Genomic DNA, 27,990 nt, shown 5'->3' on the forward strand with positions numbered 1-27,990 from the left:
TCACATTGTTTATTCAGTATTAAACAAAAAGTTAAGGCAACGTTCAGAATAGCAACTCAAATAGACATTACATGGGAAAAATGTAAACAAAACAACATTATAGTGGACTACAGTCTACTAACATTTAAGCTGGGATATGGATAACTTTCATACTATTAACAGAGATGGCCAGCCCTTAAATTCAATTTGGAAATTCAATTCTATTCCATTCCCATAATAAGATAAAAAAGCCATAAAAGCCAACAGACATTTCTTTGGTCAATGTGAGTAAAAAAAACCCCAAAACAATAATACTGAGCATGAAAATCACTGAAAGCAAACTTGTTTTCTTCCAGTATTACCATAATAGCTTCTCTGAATACAAGGGAAATATTCGAAACGAGATGATGAACTGTTTGATATAAACACATCAGATCCACATCTCAAAACCATCTCTATTTTCTAGAGATTGATCTAAGTGCAAAACTGGCGCTCATCTAGGAACTTTCAACGTCCAGACAGAGAGTGCTCTCCATCACCAGACCAAGTAAACAGCATTTTCAGTACCTCCAGACCATATCCATTTTCTATAAGCTGGGAAACAAAACATAAAATAATATGAAATGACTGAATCATAAAATATATTTAAAGAAATTTAACTGAACTGTACAATTTTTTTTGTTTTAGTACAACCTGGATTCAAACAAGCTGCACCTTCTTCCTGAGCGTTTATAGTTCACAATTATGTTTTATCTTCTGAAAAGCTTAGATGAAGCTACTTTTGGAAAAATGTAGAACTCACAAGATAGTGTCAAATGTTAACAGAGTAAAAAAAAGCCTTTGTTGGAGAATTTAAGTTACATAAAATAAGTTAAACGCAACAAGCAAGTTCAGTGAGTTTCCCACACTGAATTAATCCTGGTTTTAAAGGCCTAAAAGATTGCCTGCTTTACACTGGAGTCTGAGCTCAGGGAGAAACTGCAGCAGAGTGCTAAGAGCCTTGAAACTTATAGTCTGGGATTTTGACAAACCATAAATGATTAGAAAAAGCATTTCAAATGGGTTGTCTTTGTTCAAGGCATAAAATTTGATGGTAGGAAACATGAAACTACGTATTCATAATTTTACACATCTTAGCCAAGTAGATTGCATAGTAAGGTAAACTAACTGGCAGAATGGATATTACTTGCCAGTAATAGTGATTTGCTAACCTATGGCTGTTGTCATTTATAGCAGTTGATAAATGATAATTAAAAAAAACTAAACAAGACATGGGAGAAACACCCTTAAATCATGGGTGTTGACGATGTCCACTTGAGGGCACTCTGCAACTTATGTGTTTGCAACACATGTTTGGAACAAACACAACAACCAGCAGAGTCGGGAAAATCGTAAACGAGCGAATAAATAGCTACATATAACAGATGTAAAGGAAATCCTGTTTTGTGTGCATGGAAGAAAAAACGATATGGGCCGATATATCGGAATATCAGCTTTTTACATCACGAAATATCAATATCGAGCTTTAAAATCTCATACTGGCTAGGCTCTACGTAGAATAGCCCTTCACTTTTAACAATAGAGTCTGGTGGTACTATTATATTTGTTGACTCTGTAGCAATGCAGGCACATAAATGAAATCTATTCCAGTGGTACAAAACTATTTTTTATTATTTATTCTCCATTGTTAACGAACCAGTGTTGTTAAGGAAATGTTAACCTTGCACACACCAGAGATATTTGGTTTAGTCTGGTGACACAGAAGTAGATCCTTAGATGAAGCACCATTATATGAATATCCACTTGGAATATTTTGTAAATATAAAGAAATAATATTGTTATCACTTCTATACATGCTATATCCTTGGATAATTAGTTCTCCCTTCATAAACCTCTCTGTACTTTAATAATGGCATGTTTTCCAGGGCTCTTTGCGTCAGTTAATCAGAATGTCCCTAAATTTGAATGATATGTCCAGTCAGATATTAATTAGAGATGCACCAATTGCATCTCTAATTCTCTAATTCTAATTCTGCAATTCTGGGTGGCTGCTGATGCTATTAAAGATTTTTTTGTTTTGTTTTAGTTGTCATATATGCCCCCATTTTCTGCCATGGAACAACAAAAATCTTCATCATAAAAAGTATATGTACTGCTTGAACAGTATAAAAGCAACATTTAAAGACCTCCCATGTACCCTTAATGACAAGTTTTGACACCTTAGTATATATCAATAAAGACGTAGTTTGATGACCATTAGAATAGTTTCTGGGTTTTTCCAAGGGTAGCTACACAGGCAGAGACCACCCTCACCACGATATGATGCGAACGCAGTCCTCTTGTTCTACAAGCAGACCTGAAATATGAGAGAAGCCGCTCAGTTAAGAAAAGAGCTTCAAAGATTACTACTAGTAAGGTTTCAAGGGGTAAGGAGTTAAAACATTTCAGCCCTTCTTCACAATGTCACTGAAAATTTAGTCAGCTGAACACTGATGTCAAAATCAGGCAACTCTTCTTGAGTAATATTTGCTGGCTTCAGAATTTTTTACTTTGGTGTCAGGAAGTTGATTTAAACTGTAATGTGTTTTCATCATCAGTGTGAGATTGCAACCCTTAAAATAGGGTTTAATCAAACACAGCCACATTAGCACTTCTATTTACATGTAATTATAGGTCAAGAAACTCAGTTCCAGTAACAGTAAACTATTAAAATAAAGGATTTCTCTAACAGTATTTCATCAGAGAAAAGAGAGATTTGTATCAAGTAATTATAAAATGCACAACAGATCTAGATGACATCTCAAGAGGTATTGAGTTGAAGAAGGTATGCGCCGGAGCGTACGAGAGTGCAGGCCTGCTATCAAGAGTGTACCATTCATACTACGAGCACATGGATCTAACTTAGCATAATGTCTTGAGATTTTCACTCAAAGAATTAAATTAGATGTTGAGCAATGTCTGCCTTACAGAGAGCCCAGCAAAACCCGATAACACAGAAATGTGATTTTCACATTAGAGGAGAGATGCAAATATCTTAACTAAAATCTACAAAACAAGGATTAATAGAGATTTGGTAAAGGCAAAGAAACTACTTGAAAATTCAGGCCTTAAGCTAAGCCGAGGCCATTTGTTCACATAGCATGAACGACGGAGGAAAAATGAAACGTATTAAAAAGCAGATGATGCCTTCCAGTCCTTCACCAGATGAGCGAGAATTCATTGAATACAGTCAAAGCCCCTAAAATAAAATGTAAAAGTAAACAAGATGCAAAATAATAAATGAATTTTCACATATTTAAAAAAAAGACTCTACTGCAAATGCTATCAACCATTCGCTCTGTGATGTCTGTTCCTTACAGTACTGATTTAACAGGACTCAAATCTAGGCTGAAGCACAACAATCTCATGATGATCTCTTTTCACAATAGGTCAGTCAGAGAAAGATGCATATTAACAAAAAAAAGTCACTAATATTGCCACAAGCCACCATTTATGTTTTCTCTGTTTTGTACAATGTAACAAGGACAAAGACAGGGCTGGATTCAACGTTTGACTGTGTGTGTGTGTGTCACAAAGGCCAATGTACGCAATCAAACTACCAGACTTTAACCTTGGAAAGGACAGAAGGACAGACTACGTTTCTACTGAGATCTGAGCATCCATTTTCCCATTATGCTGCTGCTCTTATCTACAGAAACACTAAAATCCGGTTAAATTGAGCCATTTTCTCATTTGCCTTTAGAGGTCATTTTTCATGCTTGGAGAACTCCAGTCATTCAGACGGCACAAGGGGCTCCATTGTAATAATGGCTTGTTCCATGAGGGTCCAGAGTCTGCATAGCCGGGCATACGCTCATAGACCACAACTACAATTCAGTCCACACCATTCACCCAGCTGTGTAGCAATGAGCCAACAGCAAAGACAACGAAGTGAAGTTTACTGTGTCATTGCGTGATCAGTAGAGGAAAGAATAAATCACCGGTGACCGATTTCAGCATTAGGTCACAATCTTTCGCCTGTAGGAAACATTGGACATTTTGCGGAGCCTACAAGACCAGCCAATACAGTATGAACCGCAATGTCCAGGGAACAGCGACTGGGTGTAGCACTTCTTATATCTGACAAGACGCTGCTCGAACTTGCTCCTGGGCTTTGTAAAAATGCATAGCAGATATGTTGCGTTGGCTAAGGGGCCTCAGGAAGAGAAGCAAAGGCTGCAGCACTCCATGCAGATCTCCAGGCAGTCTGCAGACTCACAGCAGGCGTCGATGATCCCACAGTCCATATCACAGGGCAGGTCACAGTCGCCACATTCCTCGGTGATGCAGCAGCAGCAGAAACACGAGTCCTCTCCCACACAGGAGCCGCATGTGGCACAGTCCAGCATAATGTTGCACAGGGTTAGAAACTCACAAAAGAGACACGCCAAAATACAGTGAACACAGCAGTCTGGAGGGAAAGAGACACACAGAAAGAGTTTCGTCAGCTAAGCCAACTTCAAAAACCAAAGTGATGTGCGATAAACCTGGATCTTAATGGAGGACTGCCGATTGGGAGTTATTAAAGGAGTGACAAGGTTAACAAATTCTGACATTTTCCAGCCTGAAATTCGTTCTCCTTTTGATTTTGATTAATCCATTTTCAGTTGCCATATGCAGCAGGTTAACATTTATACATGCAATTTACATTACAGATTATAATAGGTGAGAAGTATTGAACTCAATCAATTACCTTTTTTGATGACTTTTTTTTTAGTTAAAATGTATTGCCACAGACAAAATATGCTAGGGGAAAACACAAGTCTGCTCTTCTATTATGAACAGCCAATTGGGGGAAAAAACAAAGCAAAAGTGAACTTTGCTATCACTCCCTCCCTCTCCTCCTGCTCCAGTCTCTGTGTCAGCATCGGTATCTCACCGTCCTGTGCCTCTGTGGGAATCTGGGAGCTGTTGCTCTTGGAGCTGCTCTTGCTTCTCTTGCTGCTCTGTGAGTTGATGGAAGGGTTGGACTGCAATTTCTTAGTGTGTTTGGGTCCCGCTGAAGAAGATGAGGAGGTGGATGAGCCGCCTCTCGGTAGGGAGCCCAGCTTAGGATTCCTGACCCCGTTGGACTGGAGTACATGCGTGTGAGGTGTGTGCGTGTGATTCGGACAGTGCGTGTGAGGGGAGCGTGTGTGTGCGTGGTTCTTGGCTTCACTGCGTATCTGGCTGCTGGGCTGTGACCGACATGGCTGGGTGTGGTGGATGGGCGTGGATCTGGCTGCCGGTTGAGCTAGGGATTAACAAAAGTATATCCATTAACAGCAGGCTCACATAAACTTTATTTTAAATGAATATCATTTCAAATCAGTGCAGTTCAGTAAAGATCAGTGTTGCTGTACTTATGATTTTATGTGCTCAATCATTTGGCTCGACAAAGAAACATTGATCTTCATTTCATACTTCACCTAACAAGGATCAAATCTAAAAACTTTAGAAAAAAATACATAAAATTTTACAGCATTTATACAAACAGGATGGAACTATTTATGTTATTTGTTGGTTGTGAGGAGTCTTTTGTGTGTAATGAACCTGCTCTGTGTGAAGCTCTGAGACTTGTCTTAATGTCCGGGCAGATGCGGTGTCATTGAGAGGGAGGTTTCGGGAAATTGAGTCCAATTACAGAGTCCACCCTAAAGGAAACTGCTCATGGGAAGCACTATGTATTTACTGAGCTGAACCCTGAACTTACTTGTCTAGACTCTTTCACAACTAGAAAGAAAGAATGGAGAGTTTGAGGGACAAAGAGAGGAGTTTGTCTCTAGGTAGAAACACCTCCAAAACTTCAGCATGTGATATTTTCTGCAAACATACTTTTGTTCCAAGATATACTGTACCTAAAACGCTCAAGCATTATTCACAAGTGTTAAATTTTGCTCAGTAATTTGTATATTTTACTACCAAGTGTTATGGAGTATTAACAATTCAGCTAGAAAGTAGAGGGGCAGAAAAGCTCAGTTTTACTGCCAAAGCAAGCACACATACTCTGAAAATGAGATTATGGAAGCCTGTTTAAAAAAAGAATAAATCATGTTAGTATTTAATATGATTCTATAGATATAGCTCTACATTTCTTCCTTACCTAAAACCATGTGCAGTGAAAAGGTGTGGTAAGAATGAATGTGGCGTAAAAGACCAAAGAAAAATCTAACACACACACACACAGGCAAACAGAGTCATCTGTAACTATGAGACATGGCTGGAACATGGAAACTGTGTGTTCGATAAGCACTCAGAGACAGATAACCCAACTAGGCATGTTATGATTGGCTGGTGGCTGTGGACACAAAACCAATCTGTGTTATTAAAGATTCTTTCATTCAGCGTTTTTATAACTTTGCTCCAGATGTTTGGCAGACTGCAGGGCCAGAGTATGTGAATATGTACGTGCACAAGTCTGTTGACATGATCGCATGTGCAGGGCCAGTATAAGGAAGCCATACTTTCTTCTCTAAAGTATGTCAAAAGTCTTCCATGTTATTCTCTTTTTTTTTTTCCTCTTTTCCCTTTTGTGTGAGAAATTCGTACTGCCCTCTGTGTTCACCCTTTCTCCCTTTCACTCTCTGCGTATTGTCACTCACTTTTAGCCTTTTTGCACAATACTCTATTGTAACACTCTGACCCTAGCAGAATTTATGTTGGAAAGCGAAGAAGGGGGTTAGTCAAACTGTAGCGGTACTGTGCACAGTTTTTCACTTTCCTCTTTAGTTTCTGAGAAAATCATATGTCCTGTGAGTTTGTGGTGCGTGAGTGTGCCTGTGCGAACAAAGTACATAGGTGGATTTGGCAGACGGGCAGGCAGAGAGGGGGACGTGGAGTGAGGACTGTCTCCAAACAGAGCTTGAGGTTAGGCTCATACACACATATATGCATACAAGAACACGTGTGAACACGCACTCATGAACACACACAGAAAAAAAACAAGGTCTCTTTGTCTGTGATCAAGAAAGTTAGTTAGAAAGATGAAGTGAAAATAAAATAGGTCGCTGCTTGTACATTTTTGGACCAGGAGGATGCATGGGTGTGACACATAAACACAATGATTCAGCTTTAGAGGGAGCTGGGAGCTGGTTAAAAATAACAGCAAATAAAGAGCCAAATGATTGCGGGATTAACATGATGAGACTGGGAAACCACAGTGTGTGCATGTATGGCACGTACACAGCCGCGTTGGCCACTGGGGGTCCTGCAACCTCTAGTATGATATGTGCATGCGCAGGTCTATCGGTGCCGAGTATGAGTCACCCTCGGATGAATGCAGCAGCACGCTGCCATTTACACACCCTCCACCTCTTTCTCCTCTCCTGGCGGTTCTCAGCTACCCTGTACTTACACACCTCCCTCCTAGAGCAGAGAGTTGCTCTCTCTCTACTTATCCTTTGCTGGAATGAGTCAACGGAGCGACTGTGAATTCTGTCTGTCTCTGTTCTAGCTGCTCTGTCCCACTGTGTCCTGTAAAACTATAACATTTCTCATCAAACTAAATACATAACCTGAATACAGCCTTAACAGCACGTGAAGAAAAGATGCATGCAGGATGAGCCTCCTGACTCCTAAATCTATATGCAAGCTTTTGTGCACTATTAAGCCAACAAGCTTAGCAAAGCAATCTAGATGTCAGAGTATTTTCTGATAACTGTGAACATTAAACTTTATATTCTAAATGAAAACAGTAAATTTGGATTGCTTCAGGTTTTTCCCCAGTAAACATCTATATGTATGCAGTTAATTATGAAAATTCAGAATGATCTGTACTGCATAACATACATGGAAACAAATCAGTTTCTCATCATCTGTGTCTGTGCATTTGAAAACGAAGTGCATGTAATGTCCCCCAGCTCCCATATTCCCTCCCTTCTGAGTTTTTTTCCTTCATAGTTTGATTGTTTTAAAATGCTGGCCAATAAGCGCAAAGTACTAAAACTGTGAGAATTGGAAAATGATAAGCGAGTGTTGTAAAGTGCTATTTAAAACAGTTTTCAATGAGACTTCCCCACATTTTTGGCTGCTATACAGAGCTGTAACCAGCATTACAGTGTTAATGAGGCTTGTTTAGTTGCAACCACTCACTATGGTGAAAAGTAATGTGAGAGCAGAGTTCAGTCAGAGGCACAAGACTGGTGACTCAACATGAGGTGTGTGCAGGATAAAAGTGTGACTCAGTTTTGGCCACAAGGTTCAAACTGCTGTCATTTTAAATAAAAAAATATTTGTTCTTAAGAATCTTGAAACTTATCATTTTATCATTGTTTCCATGCAGTTTTAAAATATTGTTACTAAATTCACCCATAACTGGAATATACTGTACAAACCATTCTGAGGCGTTGTCCCTGTTACTATAAGTATGGTTGTTTAAATTAGTGTGGATAAGCCTGAAAACTTTGATGGATTTCTTATAGTGTTGTTGCTACTATTCATAAAATTAGATTTGAACACAGCATCACAGAAACCAAATTTCTGCATGAGACAGATTTAAAGATTTCTTGCAGTTATGTTAAAACCAGTGTTGAAAAAACAATTCTGAAAATATACTTTTGCAAGCTAGCTAAGCTATCAAATGGAGGAGTCTGGTTTGCTTAACTTCTTACAATCATTTGAAAAACAAAGCATTCTATGAAATCATGTGAAAAACTAAGTACACTCTTACTATTAGGAATATATGAAGAGATTAAGAGTGTAAGTAGCAACCGTGTGCTAAGTGATCATCTGCAAAAAGTGAGCGCCTCTCTGAAAGTTTTGGCAGCTGTTGAAGTCAATAACAGTGCAATTAGAAGAAGACTGAACAAGTTTGGTTTGTATTAAAAGGTTGTCAGGGTAAAAGAAGATTCAAGGGCAGAAAAAAACCAAAGTGAAAATGTTTGGCCATAATGCACAGCACCACATTTGGTGAAAACCAAACACAGCATATCAGTGTAATCCCCTCACATCACCCGTCAAGCACGGTGGTGGAGGGGTTATGATTTGGGCTGTTCTGCAGCCACAGGATCTGGACATTTTGACTCATTGAGTTGACCATAAAATCGTCTGTTTATCAAAATAATGTAGAGTCAAATGTGAGGTCAAATTTCAGAAAGCTAAAGCTTGGCTTAAATTGGGTCATGTAGCAGGACAATGATCCCAAGCACGTCAACAAAACTACAGCAAAATGGCTGAAAAAGAAAAGAATCAAGGTGTTGCAATTGCCTCGTTAAAGTCCAGGCTTAAACCCAAGAGAGCTGTGCATAAATGAATGCCCGGAAATCTCACTGAACTGTAGCAACGTTGTAAAGAGTGTCCAAAATTCCTCCACAACAATGTGAGACACTGGTAGTCACACAGAAAATGATTACTTCAAGTTATTGCTGGTGGCGGTGGTTGTACAAGCTGCTGAATTACGGGGTGCAATTTTCACAAAACGCACACTGTGGCAACTAATTAAAACGCTCTACACCTCTAAGTATTTAGGAAAGCCAGCGCAAGATCAAAACAATCTCTCAAAAAGCTAAATGATTACAAGTTGACTTTGTGTCTGCACATTTTTGCAGAAGCTTTTCTATACCACAAAAAACAACAACAAAGTCTGACTTGCAACTTGCCAAGTACAGTTCTATATTGCGTTTTTTGCACTGAAAGGTGAAATATGACATTTGGAAACAAAAAAAGAACAAAATAACAACTCTGACATGCAGGAACTTTACTCATATAAAAAAAAACAACACTTTTTTTTATATTGTTGCAACATTTGACTCATTTGTGTGTTCTTCAACAGACAACACAGTGTGCAAATCACAAATTCAAGAAGGAGGCTAGGTCTGAATTTGAAACCAAAGCCAGTCAACATGCAAGTATAATATAATACACAACAGCCTTAATTACTTGACCTGAGTTACCAGCCAAACACTTTGTTGACACATGACCCCTGTGACATCTCATAATTGAATCGCCATCCTTCACCTTGTCACCATGCTGTCTGACTGGTTGTAAACATAAAATATGTATGTGCATATTTACAAATGACTAAAAAGAGATGGCAAAGAAAGGGTAAGGTGAAAGAGAATCTAGTCACGAAAACAGAGAGGGAAAACAGTTTGAGCCCAGTGACTGGTCTTTAATTAAAAGCAACGTCACAGCACTGTTAGATTTCCCGACAACAACACGTTGCACACTCCTCCCCTTTGATGACAAGATAATAACAAACACTCTGCTCTGGGTCGCCTTTTTTCTCATATACATTCATCAGCCGGCTTGCCCAGGGCCAGACACATAATGAAACTGTGATGTCATCACCGGGAGACAGAACATATGAGCTGTGGATTTTTCTGTTTATGCTTCTGTTTCTTCACGCCGTCGCTCCCAAACACTGATGCACACGCACACATATACACAGATGTCACACAGCCATGATCTCACCACAGACCTGAGTCACAGCTACTTTATGAGGTCTACATGCTCATTATGAAGCCAGATACACAGATGATTGATTGACTGTTTGCAGACCATATTTAAACTGCATTCATACTGATAGAGGCCCTCAGACGTATAATTATGCAGACAAGCAGACATAAGCTGTCAGTATTCACCTGAGTGAGGGATAAAGTTTAGAAACCAGTATTGTTTCCTTTGTGGTCATTGTGTTTTAAATGGAGAAAGCTATGGATGAAGGCAATAAGGACGAGTCCATGGAAGCAGATTTGTTTAAGCCCACTATAGTTACATAACTCACTCTGTGCAGCAAATGGAGCTGGTGGGTTTCACGGTTTTTACTGGCAAATAAAGCAGAAGGAAAGAGACAGGGAAAGGCAGACAAACTTCTAAGGCTTCCAAGTTCAGGTCTGAAAATAGACGCACACAGCAGACAGGACAGGTAGAGGCAAAAAATAGTCCAAGACAGCAGACATTCACACACCTACTCAGTTCAAAACAAACTCTGTTAACCTACTTATAGGTTTCCTGCCTGAAATCTGAAATACTCTTTATATAGTTAGAAAAGTAGGATGATACAGCATTGTGTTCATGTTTGTCACAGATATTGGCCCTGGATTCCAGGAAATGCGCTCAGAGCTTTCTGACTATGCTCAACCCCCACCTTCTCACCCCCGAATTCCTCCTGTCATTCATCACGCTTTCACTCATCACCATTCTTTTCTTTAGACAAATTGAGACTCATGCTTTTTAGGTACGTTTGGGAGTGTTTTTACTGTGAAATTTGACCTAATAACATATAACATATTAGAAATAGTTTAGAAGTTAAGCAGAGAATGTTGTAATTTCAAAATAGAGTAAAGGCCATAAAAATAAATGCCATTTGGTAATGACAGCAAAATTGTGCAATCTTTGGCTTTGACACAGAGAGTTTGAGCTACTGCACAGCATGGAAAGTAAAAGCAGCTCCTTTGTGCAGACAGAAAATCACTAGACTAGTAATAGGAGGGAGGAAAATGGGTTTTGGTGCTAACTGTTTGACTTTGTATAGAGAATTGTTAGGTGTTGTGCTACTAGTCACCAGCAAATGAGCAAATTGATACTGAGGGCTGTGCATACACCCAGTGTAGAATGTGATGACTGGACAGCTGGAGAGGTTAAATAAAGCAAACACAATAACCTCTCCTCTAGCAATTTTCTTTCTTCAGTGCTATTGCCAAATAGCTTTTTTATTTTACAGCAGTGAAAAATGTTACTGGCATCAGTAGACCTGTTTCACGGGTCAAATTAAACAGCAGCATCAAAGACATTAAAACTGAAATCTGGATTCGCGTTGCAGCAATAATAAAACAGACAAATAAATCACACTGACTTTTTTGAAAATGATTCAAATCTACCATAATCCCAAACAGTATGTTATGTTGTTAAATCTATTTTCCTGGATGAGAACTGATATAGGAATATGGGAATATTTATTTTGTTTAATATTTAAATTTTATGTACCCTCCAACTTAAATTCTGTCCCACAAGCCTAAACTAAAGACAATGAGGATGACAGCTCGAGCAAGCAAATGGATAAATGGTGGAAGAATGCCAGATGTGAATTTGTCTCTAATTGCTACATTTCATTAACTTTGCATGCAGTTGCACCTACTCTTAAATGTGTGTTTGTTGACCAAGTTATAAATCCAAAGAAGCCAAAACACCGGCTTCTTTTAATCTCATCCAAGTACGCTTAACTCAGACAGGCTCAGGTGACTCATCTCAAAACTTAAGTGTGATTCATGAAGAAATGCGACCTGTAGCACAGTGAGACTGGTTATGTTTCCTCAAAATACAACAAAAGAGATGAGTCATTGCCAGGATCGTTTTGATGCTTTGGGCGAGATCAGGATAGTTGTTAAAGAAGGGTCTTTGCATGCCATCTTGCATTTGTTGTCTCTCTCAAACCAGCATAGCAAGCAGCATGACATTATCTAATCATTCCCTATCATTGTGTGTATCACGCACACACACCACAACAATCATTGCAAGCAATTTTAAGTTATTAGTGCAGACTATTGCGACAAGACAAATAAAAAAATAAAGAAAAAGAAATTTAAATCAATCCACCAGCTTAGAATTTAAGTGAAAAGTGAAGAGATGCATTAAGTTTGGGGGGAAAAAAGAAATTTGTATGACACTGAGGTGGTAAGAAAACATACTCCGTTGCATTACCTTTTAATTTTGTGTATATATATTTAGCTTGTTGTGTACTATAGTAATATATGTGCTTTTATAATGTATTTGAATTGCTGCTAGAACAGTGTAATTTCCAATATCCACCTTCACTATATAATGATCTCTATGCCATGGGCCTGCACTGTGCATCATGGATGAGTTTAGTGGGGTGAGGCAACAAATAAGCTGTACCTATAGAGGGAATATGAAAGATTAAGTCAGCTTCTGCTACCAAAAACCTGGGCTAATGCAGATGTACTTGCCCTCTTTCTAATGGCCAGTAGCAGGAGTCTCTTCTGTTTGGAAGAAGAAGTCTTACTGCATAGATGTCTTTGAGAAAATTAGTTTGCTGCTAACTTGATTTATGACCTTTGTAAACACTTTCTTGAAACGTTTATTGTGTTTAACATCATCTGTAACAAAACATGATTTTCATTTTGTTTATTATAATCCCCTTTTGAGCAAACCAGATGCAGGGCTTGTTCGTAATGCAGTGTAGCTACATTACAATTCACAAGATGCTACTAAACATGTGGATTTGACCATGTGGATCAAATTCCCTCCTTGCTTTTTAGGCCTTTAAAAAAACAAAAAACAAAGATGGTGATAGCTGGGGCTACAGAGCAGGTGATTACAGAATTCCATGAAATCTAAGTCATTTGACTCATCTTGTTTTGACTAACTCAAAGTTGAATATTAATAATAATAAAAACCTAAAAAAAGAAGAAGAAGAAAAACTAGCTTAAGAAAAGTTGCTGTCATGCCACTATTTTTATTACGGTGATATTCTAACAAACCTGGGGAAGGATTAAAATGTAGGAAAGTGAAAGAAAAGACTAAAAGGTGTTTCATTTTGAGTGTTCAGACTTGGGTGCACACTTGGTTGTATTGGGAAAAAAAATCAGAAAGCTAACCTACTTAGCTGACAGATGTGGATGTAGATATTTCTGTCTGCGTGTATGATTACCTGACCTATTTCTTGAGGGTGTGCAAATGTGTTTGTTAAAGGTCAGGACAATGTGACTCATCAAACCAGTGATCAGTAATGGAAAAAAAGTCTCACTGGTCTCTCAAGTGTGCGAGTGTGTCCCGATGTGTGAATGTGTATGCATGTGTGTTTGTGAGGGTGCTTTACTCACATGTGATACTCTTGTAAGGTGCTGTAAGCGCCAAATCTGGATTGCTGGTGCCGGAGAGGCAGTTGTCGCCATCATCGCCTTGCAACCGTTCTGGGGTGCCATTTAACCTCAATATGAGGGGCTCAGTGTAGGTGTGGCCCACATCTGCAAAACACACAGGTACACAGACACACACACGAACAAGTTAAAGAAAACGTCAAAAAACAGATCTCAGTGTTTTATATTTACTGTATGTTATGTGCTGAGTAGCTGGGTCGACTTTTATGAATGTATGAATGTTTATGCTTGAACAGATTCCCAGTTTTGTTTCCTTTTATCAAAAATAACCAGCAAGCTGTTTCCCCACTTGTGGTAAACTTGCCTACTCTGTTGTCATTTCCCATCCACCAGCACCTAATTAATTTTAACAGAGTAGTTCTGCTGACTTCAACAAAGCAAAAGATTTTGTCTGTGTGTTGGTGTGTGCTCTCTCTGTCCTAAACTTGCATCTGGAAGTAGTTAAATCCAAACCCTTGTGACTGTTTAGGGGTCCATGTGTATGCTTGTGAAACCTGAAATATTTGTGGGTCTATATGTGTGTGCATGTCTCTTTTTGCAAGCCAGTGTCTGTTGAACACATAAGAGTGCATGCACACAATATATATGCAGTAAATACATGTCTGGGTGTTTTATATGTTCAAAGGTACCATGCAGTCCTCTAATGAAGCTGTTATTATACAAACACACACATGCACTCATATGCACACCACACACACACAAAACACAGAGGCCTTCAAAGCAAGGCAGGCCTCTGAGAGGTGAAGACTCATTCCTGGGCAAATGGGAGCCAGCTGGGCTTGATAAACACACACATACACGTACACACATACAAACCAAACCACGTCCTGTGCATGGACTCAACACTTCCCGGCTCTGTTTATTTACTCTATCCACTCTCCCTCACTCCTCTATCTGTCCTCTCTTTCCTGTCCCCAGCCTCTCGGGTTCACATTCCCTTTTGACGCAGATACATTCCTGTGCATTTCTGGCATAATTCTATGGATCCATTCTCATTTTTATGGCTGAACTTTTATACAGTCTGTCCAGTAAAGGCCGTATAAATGTAATATTCAAATAAATAAGCAAGCCACAGGCTTTAAGCAAACTGAGAGTAATTATACAAAACAAGAAAGACAACCCAAACAAACAAAAAAATAATTTTTAGCAAGAGCTGTGTAATTTTTTAGAGTATACATAGATGGTCGTGAGATAGGTTTTTCCAATATATGCTGCAATTTACTGATAGCTGTGCAGTAGGACGAGAAGGAGAGAAGATATAGTTATCAAGGTGACGTCATAAACGGCAGCAAGCAAAACACTGAGTGATTTAGCTAAATTAAAAAAAATCAAAATACAAATCAATGCGCATGACAGTAAATGTAATTACTAAACTAAGAAGCAATGACATTTGCATTTCTTAAGATGTCATTTCTAGTAACATGCATGATTAAATTTAGGTCTAGGCTACGATACTGTTAGCTGTTCCACCTAAACATATGAAAACAACATGATGGGATTTCACAACTTGAATAAATATGTTTATTCATTTGAAAAAATGTTGTAGAGTTGCACAATAATTGCATTTTAATGACAATCTTAAGGTCAAATGTCTTTTGGTTTTCACACACACTAATTTGTCTTTCAGTCCTATTATTTATAACTGTTAACACAGTTTTTGGGGGTTCTGCATTGTCGGTCAGATAAAATATCAGACTGTTATTTTTCTTAAATAGTTTTTAAAAATTTTATATAAAAGAAAAACTTTCTGCAATAATCATCCTAATTCCACGTTTAAAGCTACTAAACTTTGAAATATATAAATTGTAATATTAACTACAGACATCTATATAGCTTGATCACTATGAGCACTGCTATGTCTGTCATATCTGACAAAAATAAAACTAAGTCCATATAATATACACGATGAAAAAGAGGCCGTCAAAAGTATTATGATTTATTTTATGTTAGAATTTATTTATTTATTTATTTTTTACATTGATCTGTTGGTGATTAGTCTTTTGGAAATGTTGCAATGGCAAACCTATTGATCAGCCACAACTTTAAAACCATAAAATGTCCTGTGGTGTCTGGCACTTTCAGGACATTGGCAGCAGATCCTTTGGGTCCTGTGGGTTGTGGCCTCAGTGGCCTGTTCTGCAACCCTTGGATGTTGATGGGACTGGGATCTGGGGAACATCGATATTTGGGCTCTTTGTTGTGTTCCTCGCGCCATTCCTATGCAGTTTTTAGACGCTTTGCCCTGAGGCCATTGGGCTCTTTAGCATGCAGCATGAAAATATGTTACTTGAGCTAACCTTGATGAAAAGGCCTAGTGTTTTAAGCCTTGGGTGATTTGCTTGCAAAGGTTTGCGTGTGTTTGTATACCTGTGCATATGTATATATTTGTGTCTCTCAAGGGTGTTTTGTATGTGTGGGTATTTTTGTGTGGGAGACCATGTGAACAGGAGCTGAGGAGACGGGAAATACTTCCTGCTTTTCTCTTCTATTTGATAGCAGTACACAAAACTCACACCCATACAAACACACTTAAAACACTTACCGTACACTCCAATAATACCTTCCTGCATCTCACACTCACTCTCATCACACATACTTCTATCTCTGCCATGTGGAAGCGATTTTTCCAAGACCCATATTTTGTCCATTAGACTCAATCAGTCTGCTCAGATATGAAAACCACTAGTTAGAACAGCTGTCCTGACACCAAATGTCTGATTTAGAGGTAACTGTGTGTTTTAGTCGACATGTATCACTAAATAGTAAATTAGAAGCAAATAAAAAAACAGTATGTGTAACTTCAGGAGGCTAATCATAAAGTCATTGAACATTGTGTTTCATATTCCTATAATCAATGATAACGCTATCACTTAAAATTGCCAGTAACATATAATCATCTATTGTTCTACACAACTGGTATCAATTTTAAAATGTTTGAGAATGGATTGTAAAAAAATAATAAGACACCATATGCTGGTAGGCAACAACTGAGTCTGATAACTTTAGACAGCTGGCAAGTTTTTAAAAATATTGAGATCAGTATTATAGTTTATTTTTTAATAAGGGCATTTATCAGTTCAAGTCATTGTGTTTCTCGTTTTTCCTCATTCTTTGGAAATTGCTTTTGGGGCCAATTACCACAGTCACACAAAGCACAGAAAAAAACCCTTCTGAAAACTAAAAGTCAGTCTTATTTGAGTCCCCAGTAAGAATCCAATTGAAATACAGAATTTGCTAAAACCAAAACAACTTTGCAGCAAAGGTCTACAGAATACCGCAGACACTGTTGGAAAACCCCCATAATGGCTTAAAAACAAAAACAAAAAAACAATAAAAGTGGGATAGGCTCCATTCGTGAGTTGCAGATGCGGCACACACAAGCAGTGTGAATATGAAACTATGGTTAATAAATATAATTTTTTGAAAAATAAATAAAGAGTTTGCTGATGCTATCGTTCAAACTTTTATCAAAATAAATTCCAATCGTTATTGTTAATGATCGACTTTAAAACAATATTGGGTATTAACTCTGAAGCAGGGCACGTCAGAAAAAGGGAGCACCTCAAGCTGTTTGATCATATGATCTTATGTACTCTTGAATCCTTCACTACAGTTTGTCTTTGTTTTTTGACTGTGGGGTAGCAAGGGTTAAAAGTGTATGGGACTTTTGACTTAGCTAGTCGAAGCGTTCCCTTTGTAAATGTTCGAACCCACGATTGTTGGATCGAAACACATTCCCACAAACCCTCAGTGCCATCCAAGCAGGCCATCAACCAATTTTGCGTTGGCATAAGGATCAAAACACCTAACCGCTCGACCTCAGAGCCAGTTCTGAGAACCGTGAAAGATGAGCCTCTAATTAAAATCAGACCCGACCAATCAAGAGCCGGTGAGGAGATACCACTATGTGTTTACACTTGTGGGTATTTGTTTGTGAAAGCTTGACTATATACCTGTGTATATTTCTGTATTTGCGAGTTCGTGTGGGTTTGTAGTTTGGTATATGTACACGTGTCGGTGGCCCTGAAGGGGCGATTCAGAGGAATTTTAGTCTCCTTGTAAACAAACAGTTAACCATTAAACCAAAAACATATGGATCCCATAGGGTAATGATTAGCATAAACACAACACACACAGACACTATTTACATGAACTTGAAAATGATGTGACATATCCTGAATTACCTGAAGGGAAGCATTTCCTGCTGTTCCTCCTGGGGATGGAGTGTGTTGGTTTATAGAGAACAGAGGACTGAGCTGAGTTTACCTGCTTCCTTTCAAACTATCTCAACACCGTTTCTACAGCTCCACTATGACATCTTTAAAAACGCAAATGTCTAATGTGTATGCAAAAGGAGGTCTCTTAGGCTTATACATCCCTGTGGCAAAGATAGTGTGCCTGGAATGTTTTCAGACACTTTCAAGGTTTCCATGTTATGCTATATTCCAGACGCCTTTTTAAAATGGATTACATTCATTTATTCATCCATGTAAACCCACAAAGACAAAACAAGAACAAATTTGAAATGTTTTGTTAATTCATTTTCAGCAAAAGACCAAAATCGTTGATAAACACCTGGTCTTTGAGATGCTTCTACAACTTGACTTGAATCCAGTGCTTAATTAAAATAATCTACACACACAGCTATGAGTATTAGAGCTCACTGTTGATGGTGTGTCAGAGTGAAAACCAAGCCACAAGGTTAAAAAATGAGAACCACCAACAGGATGAGTTTAACAGTCTTCTATAATCTGACTAAAGTGAATTACTGGGGATGGGCAGCCTTGGTCAGGAAGGCTCAAACAAACACTGTGGTCTTTTTCTGGAGTTGGCAGAACCTTAGAGAAGAACACGGCACAGTACTCCAACAGCAAAGGCCTGACAGAAGCGGTTACTCACTAGCAGGCACATGACAGCATGCTGGGAGTTTGACATTTTAACCACATTTAGACCAAGAACTCTGGTCTGATGAGACATAAATTAAACCATGCACAAAACAGATACTTGGCATCACTTCATTAACACCATCTGCACAGTAAAATGTTGTGATTGCAGTATCAGGAACTGGGAGGTTAATATAGATAGAGAAAAAATCCTGAGTTGAAAACCTTTTCGAGTGTGGTCATGACTCCAGGATTGGAGCTATTTCTCTAGCAGCTCCATCCCCACAGGGGCAGATACAGGAAATCTTTCATACCTTATGTAACAACTCGCTACAATGCAACAAAGGTTATCTTATTTTGTATCAGACTGAGGCAAAAGCTACTTTTCAACAAGACAAAGACCTGAAGCATGCTACTACAAAACATATGAGTGATTCTCCAAAAGGCCTAGAGTGTCCTAACCTGGCCACAGTAGAGTATCTAAGAAGAGACCTAAAAAAGGATGTGGGCAAGCTTTCCCTATCTAAACATTAAGGAGCCTTGAAAAGAGAAGTAGCAGCAAGCTTAAAGGATAATGCCAAAGAAGACTCAGGCTGTAATAGCTACCAAAGGTGCAATAAGTATAGGTCAAGGGTCTTAAAATTGTGTGGATGGTATAAGTTAGTCTCTTAGTTTTAGTGCATGAATTAAATAGTCAAAATGTTTTGTCAGTAAAGTACTGTAAGTGCAACTCAGAAAATAAATAAAAAGAGTCAAGTTTAGGATGAGTGTGCAGCATGAAATATTGAAGTCTTAAATGGATGCAAAAACTTTCTGTGAAAGCTTTATTTAAACTTTTGTACATTTACTGACAGAAAGAAACAAACATGTGCTGAAATAAAGCAAAACCTTCACTGTGTGATGACAGCTAAAAATCTAAAAACTAAAGCTGTTTAATAAAGTCAAAATATCCCCACCATTGACTATTTTTTGCACTAATTTTTCTTCTTTTATAGAAATATTATTTGGATGTTTTGAAATATTTGTGTTCATAAAACAAAAAAATACATTTGTAAACGACTTCCTTTTTAATATTTTGTGACAATATTGACACAAATGAGTGTTGCAGTTGTGTTCCTGTGTTCATACAGCATTTTAAAACACTTCATTCAGGCCCACTAGCAGAGAAAATAGCATAGAAGAAGACGTGCCGAAGAGCAGCCAAGCAGTTATCTGAGCAGCAGTAATGACTGGAACTGATTGAAAACACACACACTATCAGTGGGGTGCTGACCAAGATGGAGCAAAATATAAAGACAAGAACACAGATCTACAGTATAGGTGAATTGTTGTAGTCTTAATCACTCTCCCTCAGTAAATACACACACACACACACACACACACACACACACACACACACACACACACACACACACACACACAAACAAATTAAAAGGAAAGAAGAAGCGATGTTTAAACTGCAATTCTAGCCAATGGGAAAATCCCACACCAAGAAACTGACACTGACATAAGCATACACTCACAGAATAAGTCGAAAATCAGAGATTATGCTTGCTGTGAGAGAATGGAGTAGTGTAAGCTCATTAAAGACAAAAAATGTCTGCTGCTGAACAGGCTTAAGGGGAATTTAATTGTGCCACTCCGTCTGTGGGATTCTTCTGGTTCGTGGGAAAATACTGGCTCTTTGCTAACAGATGCTACACGGCTGTGTCTGTTAGCAAAGCAGCTAACAGAACTCTATTTGTATTAGAATGTAAACACACCTGATGTAAAACAAGGACACTGTGCTTCAGTCTTAGTATCATGAACAGAGTAATGTATCCAAAATTCACTAAGATTTGACATTAGAAAAACATTGTTTAAACCAGTTTTTATTTTTATTTATTTATTTATTTTTAGGTCTTTATAATAGTGTACAGTAACACTTTCCTCTTATTGCTTTCATATATTTACTGTAACTGTATTTATTACAGAGGTACTGATTGATCAGCCAGATATCGAAACTGGACGATTTTGAGCGTTATGAGCCTTGAATGGTGACCACCCTGTCAGCTTCACGTCAGATTATGAGTGAGTTACCGGTCAAGTCAGATGCGGCAGCATGAGCCAACAGTCGCACAGACACTCACAGGCATACGCTAACATGTTGTTAGCATGGAAACTCTTTGCTGTAAGTGAAGACGAAAATGTTGGGGACTGTTGGGGGACCATCATGGAAATGTTTGAAACAAAAATCTTAATCAGACATTGACCAAACTTATGAACACACTGGAAAATGATGGGAGTAACTGAGATTTGTTTTGTTATATAAATCAGGTAAAGATTGGTGTACAGCAGCTAATTTTCAGTTAATTATTTCTACTTCAGCAGTTCCAAGTGAGACTTACTGCAGCTGTAACTTACCACAATTGGGGGAAAATTGCAAACTTTGATCATTTCTTTTTTATTATGAAAACAATATTTTGCATTGAAGAAAATTCTATTTTTGTTTGTATGTGTTGACAGGTAAAAGTTCATAGGAAAAAAATCTGAATTGGCAAAAATTTGTATCATCTTAGTAGAGATTCAAGTGGAGGGGGAGAGAGAGAAACACGAGGAGAGGGGAGTTGAGACAACAGGCATTTTATAAAATCCAACAAAATCCCTGCTTTGGAGCTGTCATTTCAAAGTGATGTCATTAAATATGACGTCTGGCACAGCTGCATTAGAAATTGCTTTGTTACAGCCCAACTATTTCGACATTTTATGATCCCAGATGCCATATAAGCATAACAGTCTTCATGAAAATTTAAGCCTACTTTTAGTTCACACCACTGTGCAATGTGACAGCTTACTACAATACAATTAGATTTTTTTTTAAACTAACGCACAAACAAACAGAGAAGGTAAGAAAGTTACAAAGCCAATTGCCTTAAATAAAGATAGAAAGAAAATTTCTGTAGATCTTTTTTTTTGTCACGTGTAAGCAGGGGTCATGTGTTTTTACCCATGACTCTTTCTTGGATAATGGGTAATAACACACAAAGAATATACCTGTGTATCCTTGATTATCAGTCGTCTGACAACTCATCTCTCCTCCAGATGCATTTTAACAAATGAGACGTCCTTCAGCACAGAGTTCATGATGGAGGCAAATAGAGAAATGTGAAAAAACCTGAGAGAGGAATAGTGATAACTGAGGACACTGTGTGCTCACTGTGTGGTAGTGACTTTTCAATCACGGAGGAGACCTGACTTCAAGCATAAACTGCTTTAATATCTATTTAACTATAAACAATACCATTACTTACCAAACAAGCATCATTTTATATATATATATATATATATATATATATATATATATATATATATATATATATATATATACACACACAATATAAGCCCCTTGTTCAAATTTGTCATTTGTGATCTCATACCACGATGGCATTATCTGTACAACAGGAATGATTACGATTTAAAGAAAGTGCTATAGCAAATCATTAGTGTGAGAAACAGAAAGAGCGCAGGCCACCAGAGCAGCAGCAATGAGCCATTCTCAAATGTTTGTGAGGTAGTAAAGTAAAATAAAGCACGCTCATTTTCGTTGGTCAAAAACGCCATAAAAATGCCTCAAACTGCTCTGAGTTTATTTCAATCTCTGTGAGAAACCAAATTAGACACAAGCCTCAAAAAACCTCAAGGACTAAAAAAGGACAAGCAGGAAAATAGCAGCATCTACACACGCGGGCAAAGAGAATGAGTTAGTGTATGAGATAGAGAGAGAGATGAAATAATAGGTAGAAACAGGTTAGACTGTGACTTAGAAGGTGCATTTTACAGAAGAGAGCACCAGGCTGATCACACAAAGGCTGAAGAGGCATAGGATGTAGAAGGTGGATACTTGCTTGCTTTCATCAAGCTTTTTTGATGTGCAGATGTTGACAAAAAATGTATCTGCAGGCACCCCACCCCCCAAGAAATAAATTAATAAATGAAGCAGTGGCTTGTTATTGCGTGTAGCAACAGTCAACAACAGGCACGATTTAATACTTCAGTCTTCAGTTCATTTGCAAATTGCTGGGACGGCACGTTTGTCATGTCTGGACAGAGTCAGGCTACCTGTTACACTCTTGTTCCTGTCTTTATGCAAAGGGTAGCCACTTGCTGGATGTTGATCCATAGTAAACATTCAGTTAAATGAGAATTTTATCAATCATGTTACCTAACAAACTAAAAAAATTAAATACAGAAAAAGAAACAGTAAATCATTTTAGTAAAACTCTGATCTGTTTGCTGTAATATGCTCTATGACAACTCACAGGCTGATACAAGAAGTACCTCACACTTTGAAATCCTGAAGGTCAAAATTCAAAGCAACTGCCAGAGTAGAATGAGGTTAGAACTATGATATTCTGCTGTTTATATGAGAATGACACAATAAGGTAAGCACTGGTGTTTTCTTATTTTGCTTTTCAACATAAAAAAACACACACAAGTTATTTTTCTCTTATACCCATTCACCAATCTTGAGTGAGCTTAAACTCTGTCCCACAGAGATCAATGCAGCCAAATAAATGCCAAGATTTTCATTTTGCTTGGTCATAACGTCAAACATTAACTAACTACAGCTGATTGAAATTACTTTCCATTGTTTCCATCAATGCTGGAAAAACAATGGAAGTCATCTTAAACTGTAAATTCCAGCATCTTAAGACGCTGATAGCTATTTGAAATCTCAAATAACATTTGTTAAAATTGTAATTTCACTATAAAAAAAGGGTGCAGTTCATCCTTCATGCAGGCAGGGAACAAAGAGAAAGAACCAAGAAAACAATGGCAGAGAATCGGGTAAAGATTACAGAAGAAAGGAAGAAAAAATAGAGTGCAAGAACTCCTAGTGGTTAGAAAGACTCAGATGTGGTAAGAAAAGGCTCCTTCACTGCATCTTCATGTTGTGAGAGCCTTACTCACAACAAGAAGAAGAACATGTCTTTTAACACGCACATAACGCAAGTTTATGGACAAGTGATGACTGAGCAGAGCTTCATTCAGCTTCAGAAAATCAGACTATTTTAATATGGGAAGACTGGAGTGCTAAATATTGTGGCAAAGCATCAATTGTTCTCAATTTAATTATTGCTTTTTTTTTTTTAACTGTGAAGGGTCTTATCTGCATAACTTGGTAAAAGCGTTCAGAAATGAATGCAGCGCAGCACCTTTGAATCAATGCTAATCGGTGCTCAGAAGACAACAATGAGAATGGGGGTGCCATCTCTCAAAGCTAGCTTCCTACCTAGCTAAAGCAGCAAAAAACATCGCCAAAAAACACATCTGATACTGACGCATCTGTGAAAAATATGCAAAGCAGTCAATTCAGTACAATTTTTAGGCTAGTAAGGAGCAGGTAAAGAGACAAAGATACCGTTGGGTATCTTTGTTGGCCTTCAGACAACAATTCTGACGGCTAAAGAACCAAACGGGACAGGCAAAAAAAAAGGTAAAGAGACTAAAACTCACGTCATCAGTTATGCTGGTTAAGTACTTTTCCCAGGAACAGAGGATGCCATCCTAGAAGCTGTTATCCCCATTCTAATTATGGACCAGTGGTCAAATCTTTCTTTGAAGCCTAAATTAAAAATATACATGGCTGATTTTGCACACGATCTCTGGAAAATTGTCTACTCCTGCATGTAACATACAATAGAAGATTGACTGCATGAAACAGTCTTACTTCTGGAAATTCTCTGTTTTGTTTAGTCAAGGGAGCTTTCTTAAAAGAGCATCCAGCGGACAGGTCACAGGACATCTACTCGCTCACTGTAAATTCCCACGGTCTTTGAAATGGAATGCTGGAAGGTTAAAAACGGTTTGATGTCCAATCATCCGCTTCAGACATTTACTTTCTCACATGCAACTCTGTTGAGTAATGTCTAGAAAGGCTCAAGGATACAGCGCATGTGTGCAACCGCCCCATGTTTCTGTTGTGGTGTTGCAAAGCAGCCCAATCTTGATGCAAAGGGATAGGTAGAGGTCCAACAGAGCTAAAAGGAGGACCTTGTTGCTCTCAGCAGTAACCTGAACCTATATAACTTAAACCTGCTCAAACACACAGACCAGACAGCCAAAAGAAGCTTAACTTTAGCAGAAGAAGGATCATTTACACTTTGTGCTGCCTTCCTGACAAACAGAGGTAAAGTCAGCACAGCCAGGAGAACATGTTTGGGCACAAACCTTCAATTTAATAACTCTCAAACTCTCCAAGAGTTATCATTAAAAATGATGCTGTACTTATAGTCATGGTTAACCACAATGTAGCATTGAACGGAGATGTGTGTGTTGATGTTAAACACAGTAATGATAAGAGTTGTGTCTGGACTTGTATTACAAAAAATAGACAGAAAAAATAAAAGGAAATAAAAAAATTTCATCAACTATTAAGCATTTTTATGGCTGGTTCCCATGGCCACAAGGCACTTAAATCTCTGCACACTACCCTAACTGTTAACCACACCTTACCTAATTACCCCATAGAACCTGCGCTCTGATCTACGTACACTCTGTGCTGTTGTTTTCCCATTGAAGCTTGAGGAGACTGAAGTAATTTTGGCTCATTCTGCATGAGTCATTCACATGAAAACAGCCCGAAGCTGAGTCCACATCTTCCTCTCCCCGCCTCTGAGTCAGTTACCTCTGAGCATGACCGATCTCTCAAAGCCAAAGGGTCACAGGTTCATTCCCAAAGTCCCAGGAGCCTAATTGTGCCATTTAAGTGTTCCATAGCGCTGAATCAGTCTTGACCACTCAGATCACCCAAGAGCACGGCCCCTACATGGACCAGTCTCAGCAATTACCTGACTACACAACAGTTGTGTCATTAAGAAGGTTTTTGACCTTATAAATCTCAGTAACATCCAGCAAAAACACACAATGGTTTTCCCGGGATAAAGTGTGAGTTCCTACAGTGTAGCCCCCTCCTGAGTCTACTATTAGAGATTATTAATTACTCAGTCTCAAACTTTTAAACACCACAGTGACTCAAGACTTTTCCACTTTAGAGAACTCACATCAACCTATATTACACTTTCGCTGGGGTGAACAAATCCATTCTAATGTTGTTTTCAGAAAACTGTATTACAATAGCTCTACTGTACAGTCAAACACACTCTGGATGACCTACTAACATAACAAGCTTCACATGCATGAAAGTAAATGGTGAGGTCTTCACTCTCAAATAATCGTGCTGCTCCATTGTTTTCATACCAAATGGCTAATCTCTTTAATAACTAACTCACTTGTTCACTACTTTCAAACACCGCCTCCGCAAAGATGACAACATTGGTTATTGTAAACACTGGGCCTTCGTGGCACGCATGGAGTATATTTGTGTTTCTTTTTTTCTCTTTTGTTTTTTTTCCCAACAACCTCTTTCTTACCAACTCCAGGGCAGGGCTGTGGGCTCGGACAGCTGTTTTCTCTCTCTGCGTTTGTGCTTGTTTGCGAACTTGGTTGTGGAGCTGGCAAACCGGGGTCTCCATCGTCAGGTGGCTCTCGCGAAATGGCAGCGGCACTCCTCTCCTCATCCATGGGCGTAGGCCTGGCTCTTTAGGGAGGAGGTGACTGAGCCTGAAGCAGGGAGACAAGATAGCCCAAAAAAGAATTTCATAGAGATGAGTCATATGGAAGAATTCTCGTTGTCTTTTTGATATGAGCAAGAAGCCAACAGACAACAGGTACTGCTGAACCACAATCAGCGCCTTTTGGCAGGATCCTCACCACAGGAAGCAGTGCGTGTTTACAAAGGAAACGTCTAATAACAGCCTGCTTTAAATAACGTCTTCAAAGTATGCTTTGACAGTAACAAGTATTTATTTATATATAACACTGTACGCCACTTCAACACTGCAACGTGAGGTAGAGAGACTGGAAAAGGTCAAGAACAAAAAAAGTCGTATAAGTCAAATAACTTATTCATGAAAACATACATAATTTGTATTTTACAAATACAAATTTGTAAAATACATAATTTGTATTTTACAAATACAAATTATCATACTACATGTATACAAATCTTGGAAACCAATAACACCGCACTTACTGCTTACACTTGCTCCTTGTTTAAAGTAAAAGACGTGTTTTTGAGAGCCCTCGACCATCGGAGCAAGTTTTATAAATCATTATCGGGAAGTTCAGTGTATACCTCACGTGCCAGTTTGGGCACGCGCTTTTCCTGCCAAACTAACTCAGCTGGGCAGCTGTTTGCGCGCTCCCGTAGCTCGCTCGCTCCGCACTCGCTGCCTCCCAAAAAGTTTTGACCACCTTTGCCAAGTTTTAGAGCGAAAAAAAAAGTTCGAAGAAGCAGAATTTGGTAAGCTTCACCATCAACCACCCACCCCCACGGGTGAGTGTCTCAGTGTTTTAAACGGCATGGCTACAAAGTTTGAAGAAGTTTCGGGAAAAGAGAAAAGTCACTGCAGCACACGCTCACCAAGAGCTAGCTGAAACATGTTTATTTGTAGCGAGCTTTTAATAACAATAATAAAGTGTAATTTTTCATAATAAATTCAGACTGAAATATTGAACGTGAACGCAAATATGAGTGATAGCTAATAACGGACGTGCTCTGTTTATCTTCACTGCATATCTGCCCTGCGCTTTCTCGACACGAGTCTCTGCATGCTCAGACCAAGCTCCGCTCCAGCGTGAGGATGATTTCTCTGCCTGCCTTAGTGCGGCTGAAAAATCTAAATGCAACTTACTTTGACAACAATAACACCGCAGGAAAAAACTTCTTACCTTCTTTCTGGCTAGAACTCTTTGCAACTGGGCCTTTGAACTAATTCATTTTCTGGTCGCTCCAGGTGGACTTCAAGCCCTCTGAGACCTTTCCAATCCAATCTCCCCCCCAAACTCTTGTCACTTCACACGACCACCAAGTCTGTCTATGGCTCATGCAGGTAAACTAAACTCCAAATTCAGAGCATTTTCGCCAGCGGAGATAATTCTCTCTCCGCCTCTAAACTTTCTCACTCCTGCTCGCCCCGTCCTCCAAACCAGATGTTGGGAGGTTTAACGCTGCAAGGCTGAAATCTCTTTGTCTGCGCTGCAGGTTTCCTCGCTTTCTACTGCGTTTCTGCACCACCTTACCAAACTTATTTACAATCTTAAATTGAGTACCCGCTCCGTGCAACCCGTTTCGCCTCCTGACTCCTTCTATATCCTACTTGACTCAGACTTCTGCTCCTGCTGTTGGACAGGAAACTACAGTCAGCAGTGATTGTGCTTCCTCCAGGCTA

The 27,990-nt window shown here is 38.7% G+C and overlaps 1 protein-coding gene across 1 annotated transcript; it reads right to left on the reverse strand.

Moving 5' to 3' along the window:
* On the reverse strand, positions 1-27,953 carry mdfi (MyoD family inhibitor). Its single transcript, XM_006784404.3, has 5 exons — positions 27,491-27,953; positions 26,131-26,320; positions 13,779-13,922; positions 4,898-5,251; positions 1-4,429 (listed from the first exon to the last, which is right to left on the reverse strand). Exons 2-5 carry the CDS (start codon positions 26,279-26,281, stop codon positions 4,176-4,178), a joined length of 903 nt encoding a protein of 300 aa, XP_006784467.1. The 5' UTR covers positions 26,282-26,320; positions 27,491-27,953; the 3' UTR covers positions 1-4,175.
* Positions 27,954-27,990: the final 37 nt, after the last annotated feature.

This window comes from Neolamprologus brichardi, chromosome 5 (genome assembly GCF_056152115.1).
Source record: "Neolamprologus brichardi isolate AB-2024 chromosome 5, ASM5615211v1, whole genome shotgun sequence".
Lineage (NCBI taxonomy): Eukaryota > Metazoa > Chordata > Actinopteri > Cichliformes > Cichlidae > Neolamprologus > Neolamprologus brichardi.

Bases quoted from the DNA above. Each gene is read 5' to 3' on its own strand.
- mdfi (XM_006784404.3), bottom strand. From the start codon at position 26,281: ATGGATGAGGAGAGGAGTGCCGCTGCCATTTCGCGAGAGCCACCTGAC. The intron at 13,923-26,130 runs GTAAGAAAGAGG...TGTGTTTTGCAG, and splicing joins ACAGCCCTGCCCTGGAGTTG to ATGTGGGCCACACCTACACT. The intron at 5,252-13,778 runs GTGAGTAAAGCA...GTTAATCCCTAG, and splicing joins ACCTTACAAGAGTATCACAT to CTCAACCGGCAGCCAGATCC.